Source organism: Salmo salar, chromosome 11, assembly GCF_965601325.2.
Source record: "Salmo salar chromosome 11, fSalSal1, whole genome shotgun sequence".
Classification (NCBI taxonomy): Eukaryota; Metazoa; Chordata; class Actinopteri; order Salmoniformes; family Salmonidae; genus Salmo; species Salmo salar.
Window position 1 is genome coordinate 119,123,232 of NC_138301.1, and position 27,522 is coordinate 119,150,753.

Sequence of the window (27,522 nt, forward strand, 5' to 3'; positions counted from 1 at the left end):
ATATTGTAATGTTTTGTATGAGGGTGTGAGATTTATATATGTTAAGATATATTTATAAAAATATATGGTAATATATTTAAAAATGTATGTCACTTTATATATGGGTTTTAAATATATTATCATATATGTTTAAATATATCTCATGTTCCTTGATATATAAGGCCACATATTGCCATAAAATTCCTTCTGAAAGTATTCATACCCCTTGATGACTTTCACATTTTGCTGTGTTACAGCCTGAATTCAAAATTTATTAAATAAAAAAATGTTATCACCCATCTACACACAATACCCCATAATGACAAAGTGAAAACATACAGCAATATCTAATTTACATAAGTATTCACATCCCTGAGTAAATACTTTGTAAAAGCAAGCCCATTGAGCAGTGATTGCAGCTGTGAGTCTTTCTGGGTAGGTCTCTAAGAGCTTTCCACACCTGGATTGTGCAACATTTGCCCATTATTCTTTGGAAAATTCTTCAAGCTCTGTCAAATTGGTTGTTGATCGTTGCTAGATAACCATTTTCAGGTCTTGCCATAGATTTTCAAGTAGATTCAAGTCAAAACTGTAACTTGGCCACTCAGGAACATTCTCTGTCTTCTTGGTAAGCAACTCCAGTGTATATTTGGCCTTGTGTTTAAGGTTATTGTCCTGCTGTTAATGAAAGTAAATAGAGCCGAATATATTGATAAAAGTCACCTTGTACTAGAGATATTTACACGGTTATCAAAACGTCACGCCAGGGTAAGGCTACACCAAATACAGCCCTTATTTTAAGTGTTTAAGTGTTTACCAAATCCCCTATGGGAAAAATGTATGGTGGAAAAACGACTGGACTCATTTCCCTGTTTGAGCGCTACGTTTTATGGGTATTATGACTCATACTGTGGTACTCTATGGAAATCTGCCTAGTGACTTCCATACAAAAAATATATATATATAAAATATATTTTTTTAAACAATTCCATACAAGAGTTCCTCGTTTCTTTGGGCTTATTTTCGTGGACAGATTTTGGGCGGAGTAAAAAACGTTGGCCTTTTTACTCCGCCCAGACAACGGGTAGCCAATCGCGTCATCAACCCAAGGAATCGTGTCATGCCAACACTTCCGCTTTCTTCTACGCTACGGGAAACGTGTGTCGGTAGCTAGGTAAACAACATGGCTGCGGGATCCAGCGGTGCGGGCAGCGAGCTACAGAAAGAGTTGATGTGTGCCATCTGCCTGGACTACTTCAACGACCCCGTCATTCTCAAATGCGGACACAATTTTTGCAAGTTTTGCATCCTGATGCACTGGGAGGAGAACGGAGGAGAGGACGTCGGTTATCAATGCCCCGAGTGCAGAATGGTTTGTTAGCGTTCTGTCTTATCAGCTGTTTTGTTAGCTAGACCACTTGTTTTTGTTATCTTGAATGCTCAACTTAATCGTAACAAGAGTAATTTACAATGCCGTTTCCGTACCTATTTTAGGCGTTACCACTGGAATTGGATAACGTTAGAGATGAGTTTAAAACGCCGAAAAACGCAGGAGCCTTTGTGTTGTAAGTTAGCTTGGTGGCTAATTAGGTAGTATGGCGAGGTGTTTTTTAATCAAGCCAACATGTATAGTCACGGCCGAGTCATCATGCCGTTCATCTCTGTGACTAACTAACTAGATAACAAGCTTTAGTATTGTCTCCTTTCTCTCAAAAGATAAACCCCACACTGCTCTTGTCAGTATCACAACGTATAAATAAAGTTATACTGGAAGGAGTAGTGTGTGGGGCTTTATTTTATTTTTATTATCTTAAACTATCATTTCATTATTCCCACGCACCTACAACGGGCACACTCAAATGCAGGAGTGATTTTCCAGTTTTTAGTCACCCTTTGTCAAAAATGTCTTATACAATATTTATTACCTGTCATAAGGCTAGGGCACATTCAGACGCGAACTGCTTTTAGCGGCCATTGATGAAGGTATCTTTTAAGAGCCCGGCGGTTGTAGGTTACCATGGCCGAAGGTAACCCGCAGGATAAGGTTTTTCTAGGGCTGGGCGATATATAGTTAAGGTGTACCGGTATGGATCCACATACATCCTATGGATTTTTACAATACAATCTATAAATGTATTTTGATACAACTGCAGAATAAATGAACAGTTTTATTACATGTAATTGGTCTACCTCTGTCCGTTTTGTCCTCGTTTGGTTGAGTATGAAACCATCAGAATGGAGAAAGCCCATTTTAAAAACCCGTTTTGAATTAATATGTTGTCATCCTAGGACAGCGTTTCCCATACGCTGTCCTCTGGACCCCAAGGGGTGCACGTTTTGGTTTTGGCCCTACACAGCTGATTCAAATGATCAAACCTTGATGATTAGTTTATTTGAATCAGCTGTGTAGTGCTAATGCAAAAACTAAAACATGTACCCCTTGGGGGGGGGGGTCCTAGGGACCCTGTTCTAGTGTCATGTGCATATATTTAGAACTTGAATTATTTCGAAATATAAAATAAGAAAAACACTATAGTTACAAAAGTATGTGGACACCCATTCAAATTAGTGGATTCCTCTATTTCAGCCACACCCGTTGCTGACAGTTGTATAAAAACGAGCACACAGCCAGGCAATCTCCATAAACAAACATTTACGGTAGAATGGCCTTACTGAAGAACTCAGTGACCTTCACCGTCATAGGATGCCACCTTTCCAACAAGTCAGTACGTCAAATTTCTGACCTCCTAGAGCTGCCCCCATCAACTGTAAGTGCTGTTATTGTGAAGTGGCAACATCTAGGAGCAACAACAGCTCAGCTGCGACGTGGTAGGCCACACTAGCTCACAGAACGGGACCGCTGAAACCGTTTGTCCTCTATTACAACACTCCTTACACTCCTCCAGTTCCAAACTGCCTGGAAGCAACGTCAGCACAATAACTGTTCATCTGGAGCTTCGTGAAATGGGTTTACAAGGCCGAGCAGCTGCACCAAGGCCTAAGGTCACCATGTGCAATGCCAAACGTGGGCTGGAGTGGTGTAAAGCTCACTGCCATTGAACTCTGGAGCATTGGAAGCGTGTTCTCTGGAGTGATAAATCCCACTTCAACATCTGGCAGTCCAACAGACAAATCTGGGTTCGGCGGATCCCAGGAGAAAGCTACCTGCCCCCAATGCATAGTGCCAACTGTAAACTTTGAGGATGAATAATGGTCTGGGGCTGTTTTTCATGGTTCAGGCTATGCCTCTTAGTTCCAGTGAAGGGAAATCTTAACACTGCAGCATACAATGACATTCTAGATGATTCTGTGCTTCCAACTTTGTGGCAAAAGTTTGGGGAAGGCCCTTACTTGTTTCAGCCTGACAATTCCTCCGTGCACAAAGCGAGGTCCATACAGAAATGGTTTGTCGAGATCGTTGTGGATTAACTTGACTGGCCTGCACAGAGCCTTGACCTCAACCCCACCGAACACCTTTGGGATGAATTGGAACGGTGACTGCGAGCCAGGCCTTATCGCCCAACATCTGTGCTCGACATCACTAATGTTCTTGTAGCTGAATGGAAGCAAGTCCCCGCAGCTATCTTCCAACAACTAGTGGAACGCTTTCCAAGAAGAGTGGACGCTGTTATAGCAGCAAAGGAGGGACCAACTCCATATTTTGGAATGAGATGTTCGGGCAAGCAGGTGTCCACATACTTTTGGTAATGTAGTGTATTTTGACCATATCGCCCAGCTCAACCTGTGGTTGTAGCAAGCTAAAAATGTTTGCATAACTGTCTCAACTAATTCAGTACCTTTTTCATAGTGATAGTAATAATCTAAAAGCTGTTTTGTTTCAAACTTTTCTCTTTCTCTGTAGATATTTAACAAGATCAGCTTCACCAAGAACTACCTGGTTAAGAACCTTGTTGATAAGCTGAGTGAGTTTGAGTGTCTGAAGCCCTGTGAGCAGCCGGCTCCATCCAAGCGTGTCCAACTAGACGGGAAATGCGACAGGCATGGAGAGGAGCTGAAGCTCTACTGCCACACCGACAACAAACCCATCTGTGTGGTGTGTAGGGAGTCCCGGGCACACAGGTAACAAATGTTCCAAGTTTCCCATGATGCCTGCAGATCTAGGATCAACTTTCCCTACCCTAATCTCAGAAACCCATAACAAATATTGTGTAATCGTGTCAGTTGCTTGATTCAGTTCTGGGGTGTTAAGAGTTGTTAACCTGTTAGGGCTAGGGGGCAGCATTGACACGGCTGGATAAAAAACATACCCGATTTAATCTGGTTACCACTCCTACCCAGTAACTAGAATATGCATATACTTATTACATATGGATAGAAAACACCCTAAATTTTCTAAAACTGTTTGAATGGTGTCTGTGAGTATAACAGAACTCAAATGGCAGGTCAAAACCTGAGAGATTCCTTTACAGGAAGTGGCCTGTCTGACCATTTGTTGAACTTCTTTTCCATCTCTATCATTTACTAAGGATCTCTGCTCTAACGTGACACTTCCCACGTCGTCCATAGGCGCTCAGAGCCCGGGAAAAAACAGAATGTCGTCATTCCAGCCCCAGGCTGAAACACATTATTGCCTTTCTCAAGTGGCCGATCAAGAGACACTGGCTTATGCGCGTGACCCCGACCGCCCCCGCCTTTGGGATTTTTTCCTCTGTTTGCCGAAAAGGAGATTCCCTGTCGGAATATTATCGCTTTTCTACGAGAAAAATGTCGTAAAAATTGATTTTAAACAGCGGTTGACATGCTTCGAAGTACGGTAATGGAATACTTAGAATTTTATTGTCACGAATTGCGCCATGCGCGTGACACTTCTTTACTATTTCGGATAGTGTCTGGAACGCACGAACAAAACGCTGCTATTCGGATATAACGATGGATTATTTTGGACCAAACCAACATTTGTTATTGAAGTAGCAGTCCTGGGTGTGTATTCTGACGAAGACAACAAAAGGTAATGAAACTTTTATAATAGTAAATATGATTATGGTGAGTGCTAAACTTGCCGGGTGTCTAAATAGCGAGCCCGTGATGCCTGGGCTATGTACTTAGAATATTGCAAAATGTGCTTTCACCAAAAAGCTATTTTAAAATCGGACATATCGAGTGCATAGAGGAGGTCTGTATCTATAATTCTTAAAATAATTGTTATGCTTTTTGTGAACGTTTATCGTGAGTAATTTAGTAAAATGTTAGCGAATTCCCCGGAAGTTTGCGGGGGGTATGCTAGTTCTGAACGTCACATGCTAATGTAAAAAGCTGTTTTTTGATATAAATATGAACTTGATTGAACAAAACATGCATGTATTGTATAACATAATGTCCTAGGGTTGTCATCTGATGAAGATCATCAAAGGTGAGTGCTGCATTTAGCTGTCTTCTGGGTTTTGGTGACATTATATGCTGGCTTGAAAAATGGGTGTCTGATTATTTCTGGCTTGGTACTCTGCTGACATAATCTAATGTTTTGCTTTCGTTGTAAAGCCTTTTTGAAATCGGACAGTGTGGTTAGATTAACGAGAGTCTTGTCTTTAAATGGCTGTAAAATAGTAATATGTTTGAGAAATTGAAGTAATAGGATTTTTAAGGTTTTGAAAATCGCGCCACAGGATAGCAGTGGCTGTTACGTAGGTGGGACGAATTCGTCCCGCCTAGCCTAGAGAGGTTAAGTTAATTTGTATCATGTGAAGAGACAGCCTTGAAAATGTTCACCTAATCTTTCAGGTCATAAATAATCCTTGGTTCCTGCCTGTGTTTGGTAAATATATGAGGGGGAGAGGGGGAGATGGTCATGACCCCCCCCTCCTTAGGACCATCTGGCAGAACAACCAGAATATGTTCTATAAATTAAGATCAGACGCATGCAGGAACCAACCCTATGAACTATGCCTATGTAAAGTGTCTGTAAGCAGTATATAAGAGATCTAACGGGACTGCCCCGACAGAGCTCCTGACAGATGTGCATCACGTTTGTTGGAACGTCTCTAGTTAACTGTTAACAATGATTAATTTAAGATTGACTTAGAGTTTCCCTGTTTTCCCGCGGGTCCTTAAAGTCTTAAATTCATTCATCTGATTTAGAGGGCCTTGATCCTTAATGTCTTAAATTCAGTTTTCAAAGGTCGGAGATGACTACAGTGTTTCCTGTATATTGTGTCGCTGCTTAGTTGTTGCCACGCAGCAAAACAATGTCACATCAAATAACACTTTCAAGATGTTGAAGAGCTGGCCAACCACGTGTTTCTCACTACTGGTAAACTGTATACAGCAAAGTATTTATTTCTGTAATAAAGCCCTTTTGTGTGGAAAAACTCATTCTGATTGGCTGGGCCTGGCTCCCCAGTGGGTGGGTCTAGCTTCCAAGTGGGTGGGCCTATGCCCTCCAAGGCCCACCCATGGCTGCACCCCTGCCTAGTCATGTAAAATTCAAAGAATAGGGCCTAATTCATTTATTTCAATTGACTGATTTCCTTATATGGACTGTAACTCAGTAAAATCTATTTTTCTTCAGTATATTTGAATGACGCATACAGTGCATTCGGAAAGTATTCAGAGCCCTTGACCTTTTCCACATTTTGTTATGTTACAGCCTTATTCTAAAATGTGTTAAATCGTTTCCCCCCCTCATCAATCTACACACAATACCCCATAATGGCAAAACAAAAACAGGTTTTTATTTAAAAAAAAATCAAATGTGTGTAGATAAAATAAAAAAACGTATACATTTACATAAGTATTCAGACCCTTTACTCAGTACTTTGTTGAAACACCTTTAGCAGCGATTACAGCCTAGAGTCTTCTTGGGTATGACGCTACAAGCTTGGCACAGCTGTATTTAGGGAGTTTCTCCCATTCTTCTCTGTCAGGTTGGATGGGGAGCGTCGCTGCACAGCTATTTTCAAGTCTCTCCAGAGATGTTCGATTGGGTTAAAGTCCGGACTCTGGGGGGGGGGGGGGGGGGGGGGGGGATGCCTGCTTTGTTATTGTTTGAACTGCAGATTGCCCTTTTAAGATGGAATGAGTGGTTGAACACAGTAAGGACATTCAGAGACATGTCCAGAAGCCACTCCTGCGTTGTCTTGGCTGTGTGCTTTTTATTTAACTTTATTTAACCTTTATTTAACTAGGCAAGTCAGTTAAGAACAAATTCTTATTTACAATGATGGCCTACCGAAAGGCATAAGACCTCCTGTTGGGATTAAACAAATAAATAACATATAAGTATAGGACAAAACACAGATAAAGAGATAACAAAGACAATTTGTAAGTCGCTCTGGATAAGAGCGTCTGCTAAATGACTTAAATGTAAATGTAAATATAGTAAGGCAGCAACACAGCATGACAGCAACATGGTTGCAGCACAAAACATGGTACAAACATTATTGGGTACAGACAACAGCACAAAGGGCAAGAAGGTAGAGACAACAATACATCACGGGAAGCAGCCACAACTGTCAGTAAGAGTGTCCGTGATTGAGTCTGTGAATGAAGAGATGGAGATAAAACTGTCCAGTTTTGAGTGTTTGTTGCAGCTCGTTCCAGGCGCTGGCTGCAGCGAACTGAAAAGACGAGCGACCCAGTGATGTGTGTGCTTTGGGGACCTTTAACAGAATGTGACTGGCAGAACGGGTGTTTGTATGTGGAGGATGAGGGCTGCAGTAGATATCTCAGATAGGGGGGAGTGAGGCCTAAGGGTTTTGTATTTAGGGTCGTTGTCCTGTGGTAAGGTGAATCTTCACCCCAGTCTGAGGTCCCGAGTGTTCTGGAGTAGGTTTACGTCAAGGATCTCTCTGTACTTTGCTCTGTTCATCTTTCCCTCAATCCTGACTAGTCTCCCAGTCCCTGCAGCTGAAAAACATCCCCACAGCATTTCCCCCAAAAAATTGAACCTTTATTTAACTTGGCAAGTCAGCATGATGCTGCCACCACCATGCTTCACCCTGGGGATGGTGCCAGGTTTCCTCCAGATGTGATGCTTGGCATTCAGGCCAAAGAGTTCAATCTTGGTTTCATCAGACCAGAGGGTCTTGTTTCTCATGGTTTGAGAGTCCTGTAGGTGTGTCTGGCAAACTCCAAGTGAGCTATCATGTGCCTTTTTACTAAGGAGTGGCTTCTGTATGGCCACTCTACCATAAAGGCCTGATTGGTGGAGTGCTGCAGAGATGGTTGTCCTTCTGGAAGGTTCTCCCATCTCCACAGAGGAACTCTGGAGCTATGTTAGTGACCATCGGGTTCTTGGTCACCTCCCTGACCAAGGCCCCTCTCCACTGATTGCTCCGTTTTGGCCGGGCGGCCAGCTCAAGGAAGAGTCTTGACGGTTTGATGGAGGCCACTGTGTTCTTGGGGACCTTCAATGCTGCAGAAATGTTTTGGTATCCATCCCCAGATTTTTTCCCCCGTTTGTTTAAATCAGGCCTTTCAGGGGAGCAGTGTTAAATCAATAGTTCTAATATTTTTTTTGTTAAATGCTTTTTGGGGATTCCAATTCTGCTACGGTGATGAGAATTCTGTGAAAGTGTTGGTAAAATGCTTAGTATCTGATCAAACATTTTGTTTCACCACTATCACTGGTTTGAGGTTGACCTTTAACCACTGATCTAGGGACACATTAGATTACCCTTCCCCTTCCTTTACCCTTCCCTCAAATTCTGTCTTTGAGCAATCGGGTGGATATCACCAAACTGATGGTCACAAGGCCAAAGTTTGTGTCACGTTGAGCATTCAAACCAAGTCCTTAATAACATGACCCGTGTTCCCTTGTCCTTTCAGACATCATGATGTGGCTCCTGTACCAGAGGTCCTTGAGGATATGAAGGTGAGGCCCGAGGACACGACATGCTGCTGTTGCTGATAAAGATTTGTTGCTATGGTTTCCGAAAGGGTCGATCTGCTACATCCAGCTTGGGATATTTAAATGAATGATATGATTCTCGAAGCATATAACTTGTAAATGTGTCATGAGCTTAGTTCAACTGTCGTACCCCATAATCCGAACCCAAAATGTAAGATTGTTTTACTCCGTTGTTTGTAAACAATGCAAGTGTATACAAAATTGTATAGCCTCAAAACATGGTTAAACTATAATTTCAACATCATGGTTGGTTAGTCCTTACATCCATAGCTCTGTCTATGAATTTGAGACTGGTTATATTTCTCCAGCCCCGTCCGTCAGCTGTCTGCTTTGTTATTGTTTGAACTGCAGATTGCCCTTTTTAAGATGGATTGAGTGGTTGAACATGGTAAAGTGTGTGTGTGTGTGTGTGTGTGTGTGTGTGTGTGTGTTTCTCTCAGAGCGAGCTGCGACTGAGGCTGGTGGAATTAACATGGCAGAAGACTGTGTGTACAAGAGTGAAGGCTATGGACGAGCAGACCAAGAATGAAGCCAAGGTACACAGCTGGGCTCTGCATATACATAGATATGTTGTTGGTATACCAGTGAACTAATATATATATTAATTAATTACATGTACGTACATACATACATACAGTCCTGGTCAAAAGTTTGTGCACTCCTACTCATTCCAGGGTTTTTCTTTATTTTTACTATTTTCTACATTGTACAATAATAGTGAAGACTTCAAAACTATGAAATAACACACTTGGAATCATGTAGTAACCAAAAAAAGTGTTAAACAAATGAAAATATATTTTAGATTTTTAGATTCTTTAAAGTAGCCACCATTTGCCTTGACAGTTTTGCACACTCTTGGCATTCTCTCAACCAGCTTCATGAGGTAGTCACCTGGAATGCATTTCAATTTACAGGTGTGCCTTGTTCATTTGTGGAATTTCTTTCCTTCTTAATGGGTTTGAGCCAATCAGTTGTGTTGTGACAAGGTAGGGGTGGTATACAGAAGATAGCCCTATTTGGTAAAAGACCAAGTCCATATTATGGCAAGAACATCTCAAATAACCAAAGAGAAACGACAGTCCATCATTACTTTAAGACATGAAGGTCAGTCAACCCTGAAAATTTCAAGAACTTTGAACATTTCTTCAAGTGCAGTCACTAAAACCAGGCGCTATGATGAAACTGGCTCTCATGAGGACCGCCACAGAAAAGGAAGACCCAGAGTTACGTCTTCTGCAGAGGATAAGTTCATTAGAGTTACCAGCCTCAGAAATTGTAGCCCAAATAAATTCTTCACAGAGTTCAAGTAACAGACACATCTCAACATCAACTGTTCAGAGGAGACTGCGTGAATCAGGCCTTCGTGGTCAAATTACTGCAAAGAAACCACTACTAAAGGACACCAAAAGCAAGAGACTTGCTTGGGCCAAGAAACACAAGCAATGGACATTAGACCGGTGAAAAACTGTCGTTTGTGAGATTTTTGGTTCCAACTGCCGTGTCTTTGTGAGACGCAGAGTAGGTGAACAGATGATCTCTGCATGTGTGCTTCCCACCGTGAAGCATGGAGGAGGAGGTGTGACGGTGCTTTGCTGGTGACACTGATTTATTTAGAATTCATGGTACACTTAACCAGCATGGCTACCACTGCGTTCTACAGCGATACACCATCCCATCTGATTTGCGCTTAATGGGACTTTCATCTGTTTTTCAACAGGACAATGACCCAACACACCTCCAGGCTGTGTAAGGACTATTTGACCAATAAGGAGAGTGATGGAGTGCTGCATCAGATGACATGGCTTCCACAATCACTCGACCTCAACCCAATTGAGATGGTTTGGGATGAGTTGGACCGCAGAGTGAAGGAAAAGCAGCCAACAAATGCTCAGCATATGTGGGAACTCCTTCAAGACTGTTGGAAAAGCATTCCAGGTGAAGCTGGTTGAGAGAATGCCAAGATTGTGGAAAGCTGTCAAGGCAAAGGGTGGCTACTGAAGAATATGAAATATATTTTGATTTGTTTAACACTTTTTTTTGGTTACTACATGATTTCATAGTTTTGATGTCTTCACTATTATTCTAAAATGTAAAAAATAAAGAAAAAACTTGGAATGAGTAGCTGTGTCCAAACTTCTGACTGGTACTGTATATATCAGTGGCCCGTTTGTTAGGCACACCACCATGTTCACGAAAATGGTTCGCGCCTATAGACAGTGAGTCACGTGGCCGTGGCTTGCAATATAAAGCAGGCAGACAGGGATTGAGACATTCAGTTACTGTTCAATTGAAAGTTACAATGGGCAAAATGAGGGACTAAGACACTTTGAGCGTGGTATGATCGTCGGTGTCAGGCGCGCCGGTTCCAGTATCTCATAAACGGCCTCCTGGGCTTTTCACGCACGACAGTGTCTAGGTTTACCTAGAATGGTGCGACAAAAAAAGAAAAAAATCCAATCAGCTTCAGTCCTGTGGGCGAAAACAGCTCGTTGATGAAAGGTTGAAGGAAACGGCAAGAATCGTGCATGCTAACAGGCGGGCCACAAACAGTGGTGTGCAGAATGGCATCTTGGGAACGCACAACTCATCGGTCCTTGTCACATATGGACATTTGCAGCAGACGACCAGACCGGGTTCCACTCCTCCTATCAGTTAAAAACAACAGGAAGAAGCAGCTCCAGCGGGCAGGGGATCATCAACACTGGACAACTGAGGAGAAAATCATCACCTGGGCCAACGGATCCTGTTTCCTGTTGTGTGATGGCAGAGTCAGGATATGTTATTAGCGGTATGAGTCCATGTCCTGCCTGATGTCAACGGTACAGGCTGGGGGCGGTGGTGTAACGGTCTGGGGAATGATTTCCTGGCACAAGTTACCACACCTTGTAGAATCCATGTCCCGAAGAATCATGGGTATTCTGGGTGCAAAGGTGGGGGGGTCCGACTCTGTACTAGATTGGTGTACCTAATAAAGATAAAGGACTAGTCCTGGACTAATTATCTCCACGTTAATTGGAGAATCTCCATTTAACAGTCATTTTTATTCTAGGACTAGGCGTAATAATCTGGCCCTGGGAGTAATTATATAATCCGTCCTCTCATATAATATATGCCGTTTATGTAGACTATTTTATCCAAAGTGACTTACGACTCAGTCATGTGTTCATTCCTCCTCCGGTTAGACCTACAGTCATGTGTTCATTCCTCCTCCGGTTAGACCGACAGTCATGTGTTCATTCCTCCTCCGGTTAGACCTACAGTCATGTGTTCATTCCTCCTCCGGTTAGACCGACAGTCATGTGTTCATTCCTCCTCCGGTTAGACCGACAGTCATGTGTTCATTCCTCCTCCGGTTAGACCGACAGTCATGTGTTCATTCCTCCTCCGGTTAGACCGACAGTCATGTGTTCATTCCTCCTCCGGTTAGACCGACAGTCATGTGTTCATTCCTCCTCCGGTTAGACCGACAGTCATGTGTTCATTCCTCCTCCGGTTAGACCGACAGTCATGTGTTCATTCCTCCTCCGGTTAGACCGACAGTCATGTGTTCATTCCTCCTCCGGTTAGACCGACAGTCATGTGTTCATTCCTCCTCCGGTTAGACCGACAGTCATGTGTTCATTCCTCCTCCGGTTAGACCTGACAGTCATGTGTTCATTCCTCCTCCGGTTAGACCGACAGTCATGTGTTCATTCCTCCTCCGGTTAGACCGACAGTCATGTGTTCATTCCTCCTCCGGTTAGACCGACAGTCATGTGTTCATTCCTCCTCCGGTTAGACCGACAGTCATGTGTTCATTCCTCCTCCGGTTAGACCTACAGTCATGTGTTCATTCCTCCTCCGGTTAGACCTACAGTCATGTGTTCATTCCTCCTCCGGTTAGACCTACAGTCATGTGTTCATTCCTCCTCCGGTTAGACCGACAGTCATGTGTTCATTCCTCCTCCGGTTAGACTGACAGTCGTTACGTCAGATGACCATTGAGTGACGTCAGCGTCTTTTTCCCCATGTTATCACATCTTCTAGTTAAAGAAGCTGAAGCTGAAGGAGAAGATTGAGGAGGATGTGGGATCTCTAGTCCAGTTCCTGTTGGATGAGAAGGACGACCTACTGGAGGTTAGTGTGTATGTACAGTTGAAGTCGGAAGTTTACATACACTTAGGTTGGAGTCATTAAAACTTGGTTTTCAACCACTCCACCAATTTCTTATTAACAAACTATAGTCTTGGCAAGTCGGTTAGGACATCTAATTTGTGAATGACACAAGTAATTTTTCCAACAATTGTTTACAGACAGATTTATTTCACTTATAATTCACTGTTTCACAATTCCAGTGGGTCAGAAGTTTACATACACTAAGTTGACTGTGCCTTTAAACAGCTTGGAAAATTCCAGAAAATGATGTCATGGCTTTAGAAGCTTCTGATAGGCTAATTGACCTCATTTGAGTCAATTGGAGGTGTACCTGTGGATGTATTTCAAGGCCTACCTTCAAACTCAGTGCCTCTTTGCTTGACATCATGGGAAAATCAATAGAAATCAGCCAAGACCTCAGGAAAAAATATTGTAGACCTCCACAAGTCTGGTTCATACTTGGGAGCAATTTCCAAACCCCTGAAGGTAACATGTTCCACTGTACTAACAATAGTACCATAGTATAAACACCATGGGACCACGCAGCCATCATATCGCTCAGGAAGGAGACGCGTTCGGTCTCCTAGAGATGAACGTACTTTGGTGCAAAAAGTGCAAATCAATCCCAGAACAACAGCAAAGGACCTTGTGAAGATGCTGGAGGAAACGGGTACAAAGGTATCTATATCCACAGTAAAACAAGTCCTATATCGACATAACCTGAAAGGCCGCGCAGCAAGGAAGAAGCCACTGCTCCAAAACCGCCATAAAAAAGCCAGACTACGGTTTCCAACTGCACATGGTGACAAAGAGCGTACTTTTTGGAGAAATGTCCTCTGGTCTGATGAAACAAAAATAGAACTGTTTGGCCATAATGAACATCGTTATGTTTGGAGGAAAAAGGGGGGAGGCTTGCAAGCCGAAGAACACCATCCCAACCGTGAAGCATGGGCAGCATCATGTTGTGGGGATGCTTTGCTGCAGGAGGGACTGGTGCACTTCACAAAATAGATGGCATCATGAGGCGGGAAAATTATGTGAATATTTTGAAGCAACATCTCAAGACATCAGTCAGGAAGTTAAAGCTTGGTCGCAAATAGTTATTCCAAATGGACAAGGCCCCAAGCATACTTTCAAAGTTGTGGCAAAATGGCTTAAGGACTACAAAGTCAAGGTATTGAAGTGGCCATCACAAAGCCTTGACCTCAATGCTGTCGAAAATTTGTGGGCAGAACTGAAAAAGCGTGTGCGAGCAAGGCCTACAAACCTGACTCAGTTACACCAGCTCTGTCAGGAGGAATGGGCCAAAATTCACCCAACTTATTGTGGGAAGCTTGTGGAAGGCTACCCAAAACGTTTGACAGAATTTAAAGGCAATGTTGCCAAATACTAATTGAGTGTATGTAAACTTCTGACCCGATGGGAATTTGATGAAAGAAATAAAATAGTGTAGTCTGTGTAGCCTGATGTTTTGTTGAGATACTCTGTGTGTGTAGCCTGATGGTTAGTTGGGATACTCTGTGTGTGTAGCCTGATGGTTAGTTGGGATACTCTGTGTGTAGCCTGATGTTTAGTTGAGATACTCTGTGTGTAGCCTGATGGTTAGTTGGTATACTGAATACTTTGGCTCACATTGGGCTAATTTGCATACAGCAGCAGCAAAATAATAATTAGATTTATTTAGAAAATTGTCATGAGAGTTCCAGCAGTGTAATAATGTTGAAATATCCATCCTTAGGCTCTGGATGCTGAGGAGGAGACTGTCATAGGGATGATAGATGACAACCTGAGGTGGGTGGAGACCGAGGTGGTAGCTGTGGACAAACACATGGCTCAGATACACAACCACATCAGAGGAAACACCAGCTTCGAGGTGAGTTTATCAAACATTCCCTCACAGTTTCTGTCCTTTTCTGAGAAGGTTGATAGAAAATGTGCTACAAGATTCTAAAGGGTTTTCTGAGAAGGTTGATAGAAAATGTGCTACAGGATTCTAAAGGGTTTTCTGAGAAGGTTGATAGAAAATGTGCTACGGGATTCTAAAGGGTTTTCATACATTTTAGTCTTGTAGTTTTCATGTTACTGATGTGTTGATGAAGGTAGCACGGCAATCCTCCCACCTTTTTTCTATGGTCAGACTCATAGAGTTGGATAGAAGTCTGAAGTCCTGTTTTAGCACGGCCAACGCCATCGTGGGCTTTCATAATGAGTCAACTGGATGGGACTTGCTATTAGTTAAGATAAGGTCTCAGAATTTTATCCAGGCCTACGGTCAAACGACTACAAATGGTGGTTTTAGCTTAGCACCATATAGACGCTGTGGTAGACGGCGCACTTCTGCATCGCCTACCACTGTCTACCACAGCCGCGTTATCGGTGCAGGTTTGGAGAAATGTTTGGTTCAGACGGTTTCTTTACAGATATCCACACATTCTACAATCTGGGTGTAAGGACAAGGAGTTACGGATTCCAGATATGCCTTCAGTAACGGGGTTGTCAGAAACAATTTGCCCGTTAGTTTCCTGGTTCCACATTTTAGCCTTCTAGAACATTCAATATTGGGTTAGTTTTAGCTGTGTGAAATGATTTGTATCTCATCTTCTGTCTATTTCTCTCTCCACAGAGCATCACTGAGACATACAAAAAGTAAGTCTTTTTTTTCTTCTCCCATGTTCAGCCTGTAGTCTGGGGTTCAGCCTGTAGTCTGCGTCTGGTGGTGTCGGGTTCAGCCTGTAGTCTGGTGGTGTCGGGTTCAGCCTGTAGTCTGGTGGTGTCGGGTTCAGCCTGTAGTCTGGTGGTGTCGGGTTCAGCCTGTAGTCTGGTGGTGTCGGGTTCAGCCTGTAGTCTGGTGGTGTCGGGTTCAGCCTGTAGTCTGGGGTTCAGCCTGTAGTCTGGGGTTCAGCCTGTAGTCTGGGGTTCAGCCTGTAGTCTGGGGTTCAGCCTGTAGTCTGGGGTTCAGCCTGTAGTCTGATGGTCTCGGGTTCAGCCTGTAGTCTGGGGTTCAGCCTGTAGTCTGGTGGTCTCGGGTTCAGCCTGTAGTCTGGGGGTCTCGGGTTCAGCCTGTAGTCTGGGGGTCTCGGGTTCAGCCTGTAGTCTGGGGGTCTCGGGTTCAGCCTGTAGTCTGGGGGTCTCGGGTTCAGCCTGTAGTCTGGGGGTCTCGGGTTCAGCCTGTAGTCTGGGGGTCTCGGGTTCAGCCTGTAGTCTGGGGGTCTCGGGTTCAGCCTGTAGTCTGGGGGTCTCGGGTTCAGCCTGTAGTCTGGGGGTCTCGGGTTCAGCCTGTAGTCTGGGGGTCAGCCTGTAGTCTGGGGTTCAGCCTGTAGTCTGGGGTTCAGCCTGTAGTCTGGGGTTCAGCCTGTAGTCTGGGGTTCAGCCTGTAGTCTGGTGGTCTGGGGTTCAGCCTGTAGTCTGGTGGTCTGGGGTTCAGCCTGTAGTCTGGTGGTCTCGGGTTCAGCCTGTAGTCTGGTGGTCTGGGGTTCAGCCTGTAGTCTGGTGGTCTGGGGTTCAGCCTGTAGTCTGGTAGTCTCGGGTTCAGCCTGTAGTCTGGTGGTCTGGGGTTCAGCCTGTAGTCTCGGGTTCAGCCTGTAGTCTGGGGGTCTCGGGTTCAGGCTGTAGTCTGGGGGTCTCAGGTTCTAGCCTGTAGTCTGGGGGTCTCAGGTTCTAGCCTGTAGTCTGGTGGTCTGGGGTTCAGCCTGTAGTCTGGGGTTCAGCCTGTAGTCTGGGGTTCAGCCTGTAGTCTGGGGTTCAGCCTGTAGTCTGGGGTTCAGCCTGTAGTCTGGTGGTGTCGGGTTCAGCCTGTAGTCTGGGGGTCTCGGGTTCAGCCTGTAGTCTCGGGTTCAGCCTGTAGTCTGGTGGTCTCGGGTTCAGCCTGTAGTCTGGGGGTCTCGGGTTCAGCCTGTAGTCTCGGGTTCAGCCTGTAGTCTGGTGGTCTCGGGTTCAGCCTGTGGTCTCGGGTTCAGCCTGTGGTCTCGGGTTCAGCCTGTAGTCTCCCCCCCTCCTCCCTGTTTACAGCCCCGTGTAGTAACATGTCCAGTATGACATCGTATATAATGTTAAGCTGTCTCTCCTCCACCCTCACTCCTCCCCTTTCCTCCTCATCTTCCATCCTCTCCTCTCTCTCCTCTTCTCTCACCATACCTCCTCCTCCCCTTCTCTCCTCTTCTCTCACCATATCTCCTCCTCCCCTTTCCTCCTCATCTTCCATCCTCTCCTCTCTCTCCTCTTCTCTCACCGTATCTCCTCTCCTCTCACCATACCTCCTCCTCCCTTCTCTCCTCTTCTCTCACCATATCTCCTCCTCCCCTTTCCTCCTCATCTTCCATCCTCTCCTCTCTCTCCTCTTCTCTCACCGTATCTCCTCTCCTCTCACCATATCTCCTCCTCCCCTTCTCTCCTCTCCTCTCACCATATCTCCTCCTCCCCTTCTCTCCTCTTCTCTCACCATATCTCCTCCTCCCCTTTCCTCCTCATCTTCCATCCTCTCCTCTCTCTCCCACCGTATCTCCTCTCCTCTCACCATATCTCCTCCTCCCCTTCTCTCCTCTTCTCTCACCATATCTCCTCCTCCCCTTTCTTCCTCATCTTCCATCCTCTCCTCTCTCCTCTTCTCTCACCATATCTCCTCTCTCCTCTTCTCTCACCATATCTCCTCTCTCCTCTTCTCTCACCATATCTCCTCTCTCCTCTTCTCTCACCATATCTCCTCTCTCCTCTTCTCTCACCATATCTCCTCTCTCCTCTTCTCTCACCATATCTCCTCTCTCCTCTTCTCTCACCATATCTCCTCTCTCCTCTTCTCTCACCATATCTCCTCTCTCCTCTTCTCTCACCATATCTCCTCTCTCCTCTTCTCTCACCATATCTCCTCTCTCCTCTTCTCTCACCATATCTCCTCTCTCCTCTTCTCTCACCATATCTCCTCTCTCCTCTTCTCTCACCATATCTCCTCTCTCCTCTTCTCTCACCATATCTCCTCTCTCCTCTTCTCTCACCATATCTCCTCTCTCCTCTTCTCTCACCATATCTCCTCTCTCCTCTTCTCTCACCATATCTCCTCTCTCCTCTTCTCTCACCATATCTCCTCTCTCCTCTTCTCTCACCATATCTCCTCTCTCCTCTTCTCTCACCATATCTCCTCTCTCCTCTTCTCTCACCATATCTCCTCTCTCCTCTTCTCTCACCATATCTCCTCTCTCCTCTTCTCTCACCATATCTCCTCTCTCCTCTTCTCTCACCATATCTCCTCTCTCCTCTTCTCTCACCATATCTCCTCTCTCCTCTTCTCTCACCATATCTCCTCTCTCCTCTTCTCTCACCATATCTCCTCTCTCCTCTTCTCTCACCATATCTCCTCTCTCCTCTTCTCTCACCATATCTCCTCTCTCCTCTTCTCTCACCATATCTCCTCTCTCCTCTTCTCTCACCATATCTCCTCTCTCCTCTTCTCTCACCATATCTCCTCTCTCCTCTTCTCTCACCATATCTCCTCTCTCCTCTTCTCTCACCATATCTCCTCCTCCCCTTCTCTCACCGTATCTCCTCTCCTCTCACCATATCTCCTCCTCTCCTCTTCTCTCACCATATCTCCTCTCTCCTCTTCTCTCACCATATCTCCTCCTCTCCTCTTCTCTCACCATATCTCCTCCCCCTTTCTTCCTCCTCCCCATCCTCTCCTCTCTCCAGCCCTCTAAAGGTGAGCCCTCTCATATCATCTGTTAACTGTCCGGGCGACTGGATGAATGAATTCTCTGGACCCCATCAGCTGATCTTGTGGAAAAGGATGATGCACGTGTTGCATACCAGTGAGTTGGCCTGGACACACACACACACACACACACACACACACACACACACACACACACACACACACACACACACACACACACACAGACCCTCTCTTGACTGTTCTATTTACATGTCTACTTGCTGCACAGGTGAACTTCCCGTCTAACATATCTCTCCTTGTCTCCCCCCTGTCTCTATCTCTCTTTCTCTCTGGCCACCTCTCTCTTTCTCTCCCCTCACCCCCTCTACCTTTTCGCTCTTTCTCTGTCCCTCTTCCACTTCCCCCTCTCTCTCCCTCTGTCTCCCTCCTCCATCTCTCCCCTCCTGCTCCCAGTGCCCCAGAACCTGACCCTGGACCCAGACACAGCTCACCCTAACTTGGCCATCACAGACTTCGACACCAAGGTAGAGGAAGTGCGTACCCGTAGCCAGGAACCAGACCTGCCTCAGCGCTTCACCCGCTTCTGTGGCATTCTGGCCACTGCACAATACTCCAGCGGACAACACTACTGGGAGGTAATTATCTTTATATATATATGTACATTACGTTTTCTAAGTCTGATGATGATGATACTGTATGTACCAGGCACATTTCCCCTCTGGGATAGCGAAGTATGTCATATTTTAGCAGACACTCTTATCCAGAACGACTTAGTGTATTCAACTAAGGTAGCTAAGGTAGCTAAATCTTTGGATTTGAGATCAAATGTTTCATTTCATATGAGATGACAGTACAGAATGTCACGTTTTTATTTGAGGGTATTTTCATACATATACTCTCAAATAAACAAAGTATGTATGCATAAATATCATAACTCCCCCCAAAAAAACGTTAAATTCCCCTGTTATTGGTAATGGTGAGAGACTAGCTTGTTTTGGGGACATGATCTGTGTTTCTTAACCTTCTCACTGATCTATTTTTCATGATTCATTCATGATTATTCGTAATCCTTAGACATGGGTGGTATCCAGATTTTCATAGCGTTCTTCTGCCATCCGGGGATTTACGGTATTACCGGTACATCACACAAGGGGGCGCTATAAATTCAACAACAAAAATGCCCATGGCTTTTACCAGAACGCTAACACAATTAGCACAAGTAGTAGCGAAATCGCATAGACACTGTTAGCTAAATGTTAACGATGTGAAAACGAACAAACTTATTTGCAAAGCCAGGCAAATCCAGCTCATAAAGTTATACGAGCATAGCTAGTAGCTGCCGAATGTTATTTTCCGTGAGTGTGGACATTTTTACAAGTGAACGAGAGAAATTGTGCAAGTGAACAAAGTTGTGATGTGTGCTTTTCTGAAGGAAGAGCAGCATGTATAATCTGAGCAAGGGGGAGAAGAACAGAGTAGGAAAACAAAGCTAGTTGGAAGCACGGGGACAAAATGGCCGCTCTACTATCTCATCCAGACCTCTGACTTCTGGCAGAAAGCCATTATAATATCCCATTTAGCAGACTCTTTTATCCAAAGCCACTTTCAGCCATATGTGCATACATTTAACATATGGGTGGTCCCGGGAATTGAACCCACTATCCTAGCGTTGCAAGCGCTACACTCTACCAACTGAGATACAGAGAACCACCAGATATCTAATGGTAAACATTTTAGTGGTGAATTGTGTACAAGGGGGCGGCAGGGTAGCCTAGTGGTTAGAGTGTTGGACTTGTAACCGGTTGCAAGATCGAATCCCCGAGCTGACAAGGTAAAAATCTGTCGTTCTGCCCCTGAACAAGGCAGTTAACCCACTGTTCCCCGGTAGGCCGTCATTGTAAATAACAATTTGTTCTTAACTGACTTAAATAAAGGTAAAAAAGAAAAAGTAACTTCCTTACCTCGTGTGTGTTGCACAACAGAGACTCTCCAATAGATATAGAACGATATAGATTCACCAGCTCCTGCTTTCTCCCGTTGTGCTATTTTACAAACAAACAACGCGACTGGCTCAACGTGTTCTGGGGAACTACGGTAAGCTTCATAATGTGAAATGAAGAACACAATCTGCTTTATGTTCTAACGTATTGCACAAGTTGACTGCAGGTATAAACTTAAAAAGTAGCTTCAAATGTTTTGGGAAAAACATAATTAGCATTGACGGTATTGAAAAACCATCCCGTGACTTTTTCCCCCACGGTATACGGTATACTGCCCAAGCCTAGTAATCATGGTAACATCCACATTTTAATGTAGAAGTGTTCAGAAACATATTCTATTCCCAATTTACAATAAAAGTGACTCCAACATGACACACTATGTTATTTATCATTAATTTCTATTGGGCACAAAATAATCTGAAACACATCCAAAACAAACAGCAAATACATCCAACCAGTTTATAGAGTCACAAGCTTGATGTGTAGTCATTGTGTGCTATGAATATGGGACCAAATACTAAAATTCAGTGCTTTAATACACTAGAAGATCAATTGTCCATATACTTATGACACCTTCAATGGGGGGGACTTGATACATAAAGTCACTGATTTCTAAACGATAAAACAGATATGTATGAAAATCCCTTCAAATAAAAGCTGGCATTATTGTCGCCTCCTATGAAACATTTAATCTCCATAATAGAGTCACTAACCCCGTTTCCCATCCACAGCTGTTATGTGAGTAAAACCAGACCGTATACACAAATATCATGACAGCGGTGACGGAAACAGGAAGTTTCAGTACATGTTTATAAATGCCGACAGATCATTTGTTTATTCGGCATGGTGGGATATTTTTTTTGTGTCGCTAAAAATTAATTATGTGAGAAATAGTGGTGGAAACCAACTTTATTTTATTATATTAAAGTTTGCCCATATCTAAATAAACTTGTAGTCACGCGACTACATACTGTGTGGTCCTCCCACGACGACTTCTTGGGAAAGCGTGCAGTTTATTAGGCTACAGATTGATGCTTTTAGATGCTCCGTTCAATAGATATTAAGGGTTTTATTCTGGTGACATGATGCTTGACAAATACAAAATATTCTTGCTGTTATCCATAATCTCATGTAGACTAGCGTACTCACACAGCCTTCCCGACACTTTTTATCTGCCAGCTTTTAGCTATATCTCACGTGCCAAGACCAGGGTATGAAGATTTTTGCTAATTTTTTTTAACACAGAGTGGAAAATACAATGGAAATCAATCAATCAATCAAATGTATTTATAAAGCCCTTCTTACATCAGCTGATGTCACAAAGTGTTGTACAGAAACCCAGCCTTAAACCCCAAACAGAAAGCACTGCAGGTGTAGAAGCACGGTGGCTAGGAAAAACTCCCTAGAAAGGCCAGAACCTAGGAAGAAACCTAGAGAGGAACCAGGCTATGAGGGGTGGCCAGTCCTCTTCTGGCTGTGCCGGGTGGAGATTATAACAGAACATGGCCAAGATGTTCAAATGTTCATAGATGACCAGCAGGGTCAAAAAATAATACATTGAAACACATTGACCTTTAGATTTTTATTAGGTACATGAAATCTTAAACTAAAAAGTCAATTTTGTGTGCACTACGTCATCACGCACTGGTTTATATCTGCAACAAGTCTGTTTGGTGGAATCACACCACAGGTGTGAAAAATGAGAATATTGTCTTCATGCAGAGTATTCGCATGAAAATCTGTCACCATTTGGATAGAAATTTAGCTAGTGTCCAAATGCATATAGTACGGAGTTTAGATCCTGATGGAAAAATGAAGATATTTTATCAGTTTCTCGACTGAAAGTTTTCCTGAACAAGATACTTGATTTTGTTATTTTAGGAATGTTGCTAGGAGAAAGGGAAAGTTGTCCAACTGAATGTATTCAACTGAAATGTGTCTTCTGCATTTAACCCAACCGCTCTGAATCAGAGAGGAGCGGGGGGGGCTGCCTTAATCGACATCCACGTCTTCGGCGCCTGGGGAGCGAACAGTGGGTTAACTGCCTTGCTCAGGGGCAGAAAGACAGATTTTTTTTTTACCTTGTCAGCTCAGGGATTCGATCCAACAACCTTTCGGTAACTGGCTCAACGCTCTAACCACTAGGATCCTAATGTAAATTCTAGGGGTTGAAGCCACATTTTCATTGGGCCATGTGTACACGTAGGTGACAAAGGGAAACTTAATGAAGAAAGGCAAGTACAGTAAGGTTTTGGTTGTTGTTTCTTGTTTCAGGTGGATGTGAAGGACAAGGGCGTATGGTACTTGGGGGTGACTGGGGAGTACAGTCCCAGGAAGGGTTTCGTCAACCTGTGTCCATCCTCTGGCTACTGGAGCCTTAGTCTGCAGGACAGGCTATATGCTAACGAGGAGGATGCCAAGATACCTCTGGCCGACTACTGGAACTCCCCGCGGGTTGGTGTGTACCTGGACTACGACGCAGGCCGCGTGTCCTTCTACGACGCAGTCACCATGAAGAAGTTGTACATGTTTGATGCGTACTTCGAGGAGCCGGTATCTCCTTTCTTCAGCCCAGGGAAGAACGATCCTGGGAGCAGACTGCAGATCTGTCATTACTACTGAGATGGAGGGGGGGGGGGGGGGGGGAGGGGGGGGGGGGGGGGGGGGGGGGGGGGTGCGTGCGTGCGTGTGCCTGGATAGAAGATTAGGCCTACAGCCAACTCTGAGTGAGTGAGTGTGTGTGTGTGTGTGTGTGGCTACTCATTCCAGATTCACTATTGATGATGTATGATCAACCATTCCAGCTGTGGCTTTGTGCCAGAGCCCCTGGAGTGTTCTAGAATGGTACTGATTCTACTGTGGCTTTGTGCCAGAGCCCCTGGAGTGTTCTAGAATGGTACTGATTCTACTGTGGCTTTGTGCCAGAGCCACTGGAGTGTTCTAGAATGGTACTGATTCTACTGTGGCTTTGTGCCAGAGCCCCTGGAGTGTTCTAGAATGGTACTGATTCTACTGTGGCTTTGTGCCAGAGCCACTGGAGTGTTCTAGAATGGTACTGATTCTACTGTGGCTTTGTGCCAGAGCCCCTGGAGTGTTCTAGAATGGTACTGATTCTACTGTGGCTTTGTGCCAGAGCCCCTGGAGTGTTCTAGAATGGTACTGATTCTACTGTGGCTTTGTGCCAGAGCCCCTGGAGTGTTCTAGAATGGTACTGATTCTACTGTGGCTTTGTGCCAGAGCCCCTGGAGTGTTCTAGAATGGTACTGATTCTACTGTGGCTTTGTGCCAGAGCCCCTGGAGTGTTCTAGAATGGTACTGATTCTACTGTGGCTTTGTGCCAGAGCCCCTGGAGTGTTCTAGAATGGTACTGATTCTACTGTGGCTTTGGTGGGGGTTCCAGAGTGTCTTGTTCAAACTTTGTGATTGTAGAATTTGTAAAATGTAAACATTTTAAAATGAAAGAGTCCCTGGGTGACTCGTTGTGACTGATACATGACATCACGTTGGAAAGACGGCAGCCTTTCTCCTAAAGGACACCGAGACACGGCCTGCTGGGTATTGACGAAGTGTGGCCGTTTTCAACGTGTTGAATCGTCTGCGAAGTGTTAATGACAACCAATATTCTGGTCAGAGGAGATGCCACCATCTGGTTCTAACCTCTGGACTTCACGGCGTGGTCTGACCCCGCTGGACTTCACGGGCGTGGTCTGACCCCGCTGGACTTCACGGCCGTGGTCTGACCCCGCTGGACTTCACGGCGTGGTCTGACCCCGCTGGACTTCACGGCGTGGTCTGACCCCGCTGGACTTCACGGGCGTGGTCTGACCCCGCTGGACTTCACGGGCGTGGTCTGACCCCGCTGGACTTCACGGGCGTGGTCTGACCCCGCTGGACTTCACGGGCGTGGTCTGACCCCGCTGGACTTCACGGGCGTGGTCTGACCCCGCTGGACTTCACGGGCGTGGTCTGACCCCGCTGGTCTTCACGGCGTGGTCTGACCCCGCTGGACTTCACGGCGTGGTCTGACCCCGCTGGACTTCACGGCGTGGTCTGACCCCGCTGGACTTCACGGCGTGGTCTGACCCCGCTGGTCTTCACGGGCGTGGTCTGACCCCGCTGGTCTTCACGGCCGTGGTCTGACCCCGCTGGTCTTCACGGCCGTGGTCTGACCCCGCTGGTCTTCACGGCCGTGGTCTGACCCCGCTGGTCTTCACGGCCGTGGTCTGACCCCGCTGGTCTTCACGGACGTGGTCTGACCCCGCTGGACTTCACGGCGTGGTCTGACCTCTAAAAGCTGTGCTAGGAAGTGGTTGCATCTCAAATGGCACCCTATTCCCTATATAGTGCACTACCAGGGCCCACAGGGCTCTGGTAGAAAGTAGTGCGCCATATATAAGGGAATAGGGTATGTGGTCATACTGTACCATAGTAGTGGACAGAACAGCACTTCTCAGTCACGGCTGTTCCTACAGACAGTCATTAGAGGTGTTGGTATCCTACTACAGACACAGGACGTGTCCCCAATAGCACTCTGTACCATATACAGTGCACCACTTTGGTCAAAATCAGTTCACTATATAGGACCGGGTTTCCCAAACTCCATCCTCGGGAACCCAAGGGGTGCACGGTTAGGTTTTTGTTGTTGAGAAGTGCTGTTCTGTCCACTACTATGGTACAGTATGACCACATACCCTATTCGCTTATATGGTGCACTACTTTCTACCAGAGTCCTATGGACCCTGGTAGTGCACTATATAGGAAATAGGGTGCCGTATGAGAAGCATCCTTAGTTGATGTACAGAAACGGAGAACTACTCTGAATTTCCTAAAACACAAAGTACATACGTACAGGTAACTGCCAAAATAAAGGAAACACCAACACAGTGTCTTAATAGGGCGTTGGGGCCACCACGAGCCACCAGAACAGCTTGAATGTGTCTTGGAATACATTCTACAAGAGTCTGGAACTCTATTGGAGGGATGTGACACCGTTCTTCCACGAGAAATTCCATCATTTGGTGTTTTGTTGATGGTGATGGGAAAACACGTCTCAGGCGCCACTCCAGAATCTACCGTAAGTGTTCAATTGGGTTGAGATCTGGTGACTGACACACACACACCTTTTAAACCCCCTATGTTCCTATGAGACCCCTCTTTCAAATCACTGAGATCTTTTTTTCTAGCCATGGTAGCCAAAGTATCGGAGCATTTTTATACATGAACATAAGCATTATGGGATGTTAATTGCTTAACTCAGGAACCACATCTGTGTGGAAGCACCTGCTTTCAATATACTTTGTATCCCTCATATACTCGTGTTTCCTTTTGATTTTGGCAGTTACCTGAACGGTACATATTCTGTACCATTACATTGACTATTAATGGGTCCTGTGTTTTGTTGTCAATAACATTACATTACATCCTGTTTTCTGTTCGCAATAACATTACATCCTGTTCTTTGTTCGCAATAACATTACATTACATCCTGTTTTCTGTTGTCAATAACATTACATCCTGTTTTTTGTTCACAATAACATTACATTACATCTTGTTCTTTGTTGTCTAACAATACATTACATCCTGTTTTTCATTGTCAATTACATTACATCCTGTTTTTTGTTCGCAATAACATTACATTACATCCTGTTCTTTGTTGTCTAACAATACATTACATCCTGTTCTTTGTTGTCTAACAATACATTACATCCTGTTTTTTGTTCGCAATAACATTACATTACATCCTGTTCTTTGTTGTCAAAAACATAACATCCTGTTTTTCATTGTTGTCTAACATTACATTACATCCTGTTTTTTGATGGTTGTGAATAACCTTGTTTGTATTTGAATTGTCCATTTTAGATTACGTTTTTAACCTGTGTGTAGTTTTTGGTTCATCGTCATTTCGTAAAGGTTTAACCAATTCCATTGTTTAGTCAAACTAAAGTGCTAACACTGGGCCATATTCAGTTGCCAAACTTTCTTGAACATTGCAGATAGAACTGCCATGAATAGAGCTGATGTGAATCCTTATTCTACATCTGAGGTATGTTTGATCTACACAGGCTATTTCTATCTGAACGTTCCAAAACATTGTGTCATGCTGAAAGCGATCTGGCTATTGTTGTTTATTTTGGTGCTTTAACATGTGGAGAACACTGTTTACAGGGGTAGAATGTTTTCCTATTGGCTATGTGTCCGTTCAGGTCACATTGCTCTGGTTGCTGATTGGTCCATTTGAGCATGGTTGTCTTGACCATCTGCGGTCCAACCAGAATGTTCCACTGGGGTTGTGTTCAAATACAGGGCTGCGTTCAGTATGAATTGAATGTAACGCTCAATGAAACGGTGCTATACTGAACGACCAGTTGAAAAAAGGAGACTGGTTGAAGTTTCAAAATGTACAGCTGCCCTTTTTAAATACTTAACATATTGCTTCAAGTCACACTCACCAAATGAAGCAAATGTACCTTAGTCTGTACAAGAAAGTTTTGGGAAAAGGTGTCGTTCAGTACAAACCGTTCCGCAATGTAGCAAACGTTCAATCGAACTGAACGCACCCCAAGAATACACAAGGTCAGTTCTCTTTGTTTTGAAGTTTTTATTTTTATCCTGTTATTCATTTACCCTTGAATATCAATGTATTTATTATAAATTTTTACCTTTTTTATTTTTTTTGAATTTAGTGTTTTCATTTTAATGAATCATGATTGTTTTAATGAAATGATTGCAATGCATATTGGGTGTTTTGGAAAGAATGGCTGTTTTTTGAATTGTGTTTGTTCATGTTGTCATTAGTGCAAATTACAAATGCAATACTGTATGTAAGCCTACCGTCCTTGTGTTACTAATGAACATTTGGAAAATAAAATGTAACTGGACAA

At 44.4% G+C, this 27,522-nt stretch overlaps 1 protein-coding gene across 1 annotated transcript; it reads left to right on the forward strand.

Annotated features, from left to right (window-relative positions):
- Positions 1–1,107: 1,107 nt before the first annotated feature.
- On the forward strand, positions 1,108–27,522 carry trim47 (tripartite motif containing 47). Its single transcript, XM_045690233.2, has 10 exons — positions 1,108–1,351; positions 3,842–4,059; positions 8,764–8,809; positions 9,286–9,381; positions 12,872–12,961; positions 14,718–14,852; positions 15,603–15,625; positions 18,659–18,777; positions 19,095–19,276; positions 22,916–27,522. Exons 1-10 carry the CDS (start codon positions 1,163–1,165, stop codon positions 23,261–23,263), a joined length of 1,446 nt encoding a protein of 481 aa, XP_045546189.1. The 5' UTR covers positions 1,108–1,162; the 3' UTR covers positions 23,264–27,522.

What these genes read in the sequence shown, in the direction of transcription:
- trim47 (XM_045690233.2), top strand. Translation starts at nt 1,163, where the DNA reads ATGGCTGCGGGATCCAGCGGTGCGGGCAGCGAGCTACAGAAAGAGTTG. An exon ending in AGACCAAGAATGAAGCCAAG is followed by an intron (nt 9,382 to 12,871) that starts GTACACAGCTGG and finishes CACATCTTCTAG; the next exon opens with TTAAAGAAGCTGAAGCTGAA. An exon ending in GCGGACAACACTACTGGGAG is followed by an intron (nt 19,277 to 22,915) that starts GTAATTATCTTT and finishes TTCTTGTTTCAG; the next exon opens with GTGGATGTGAAGGACAAGGG.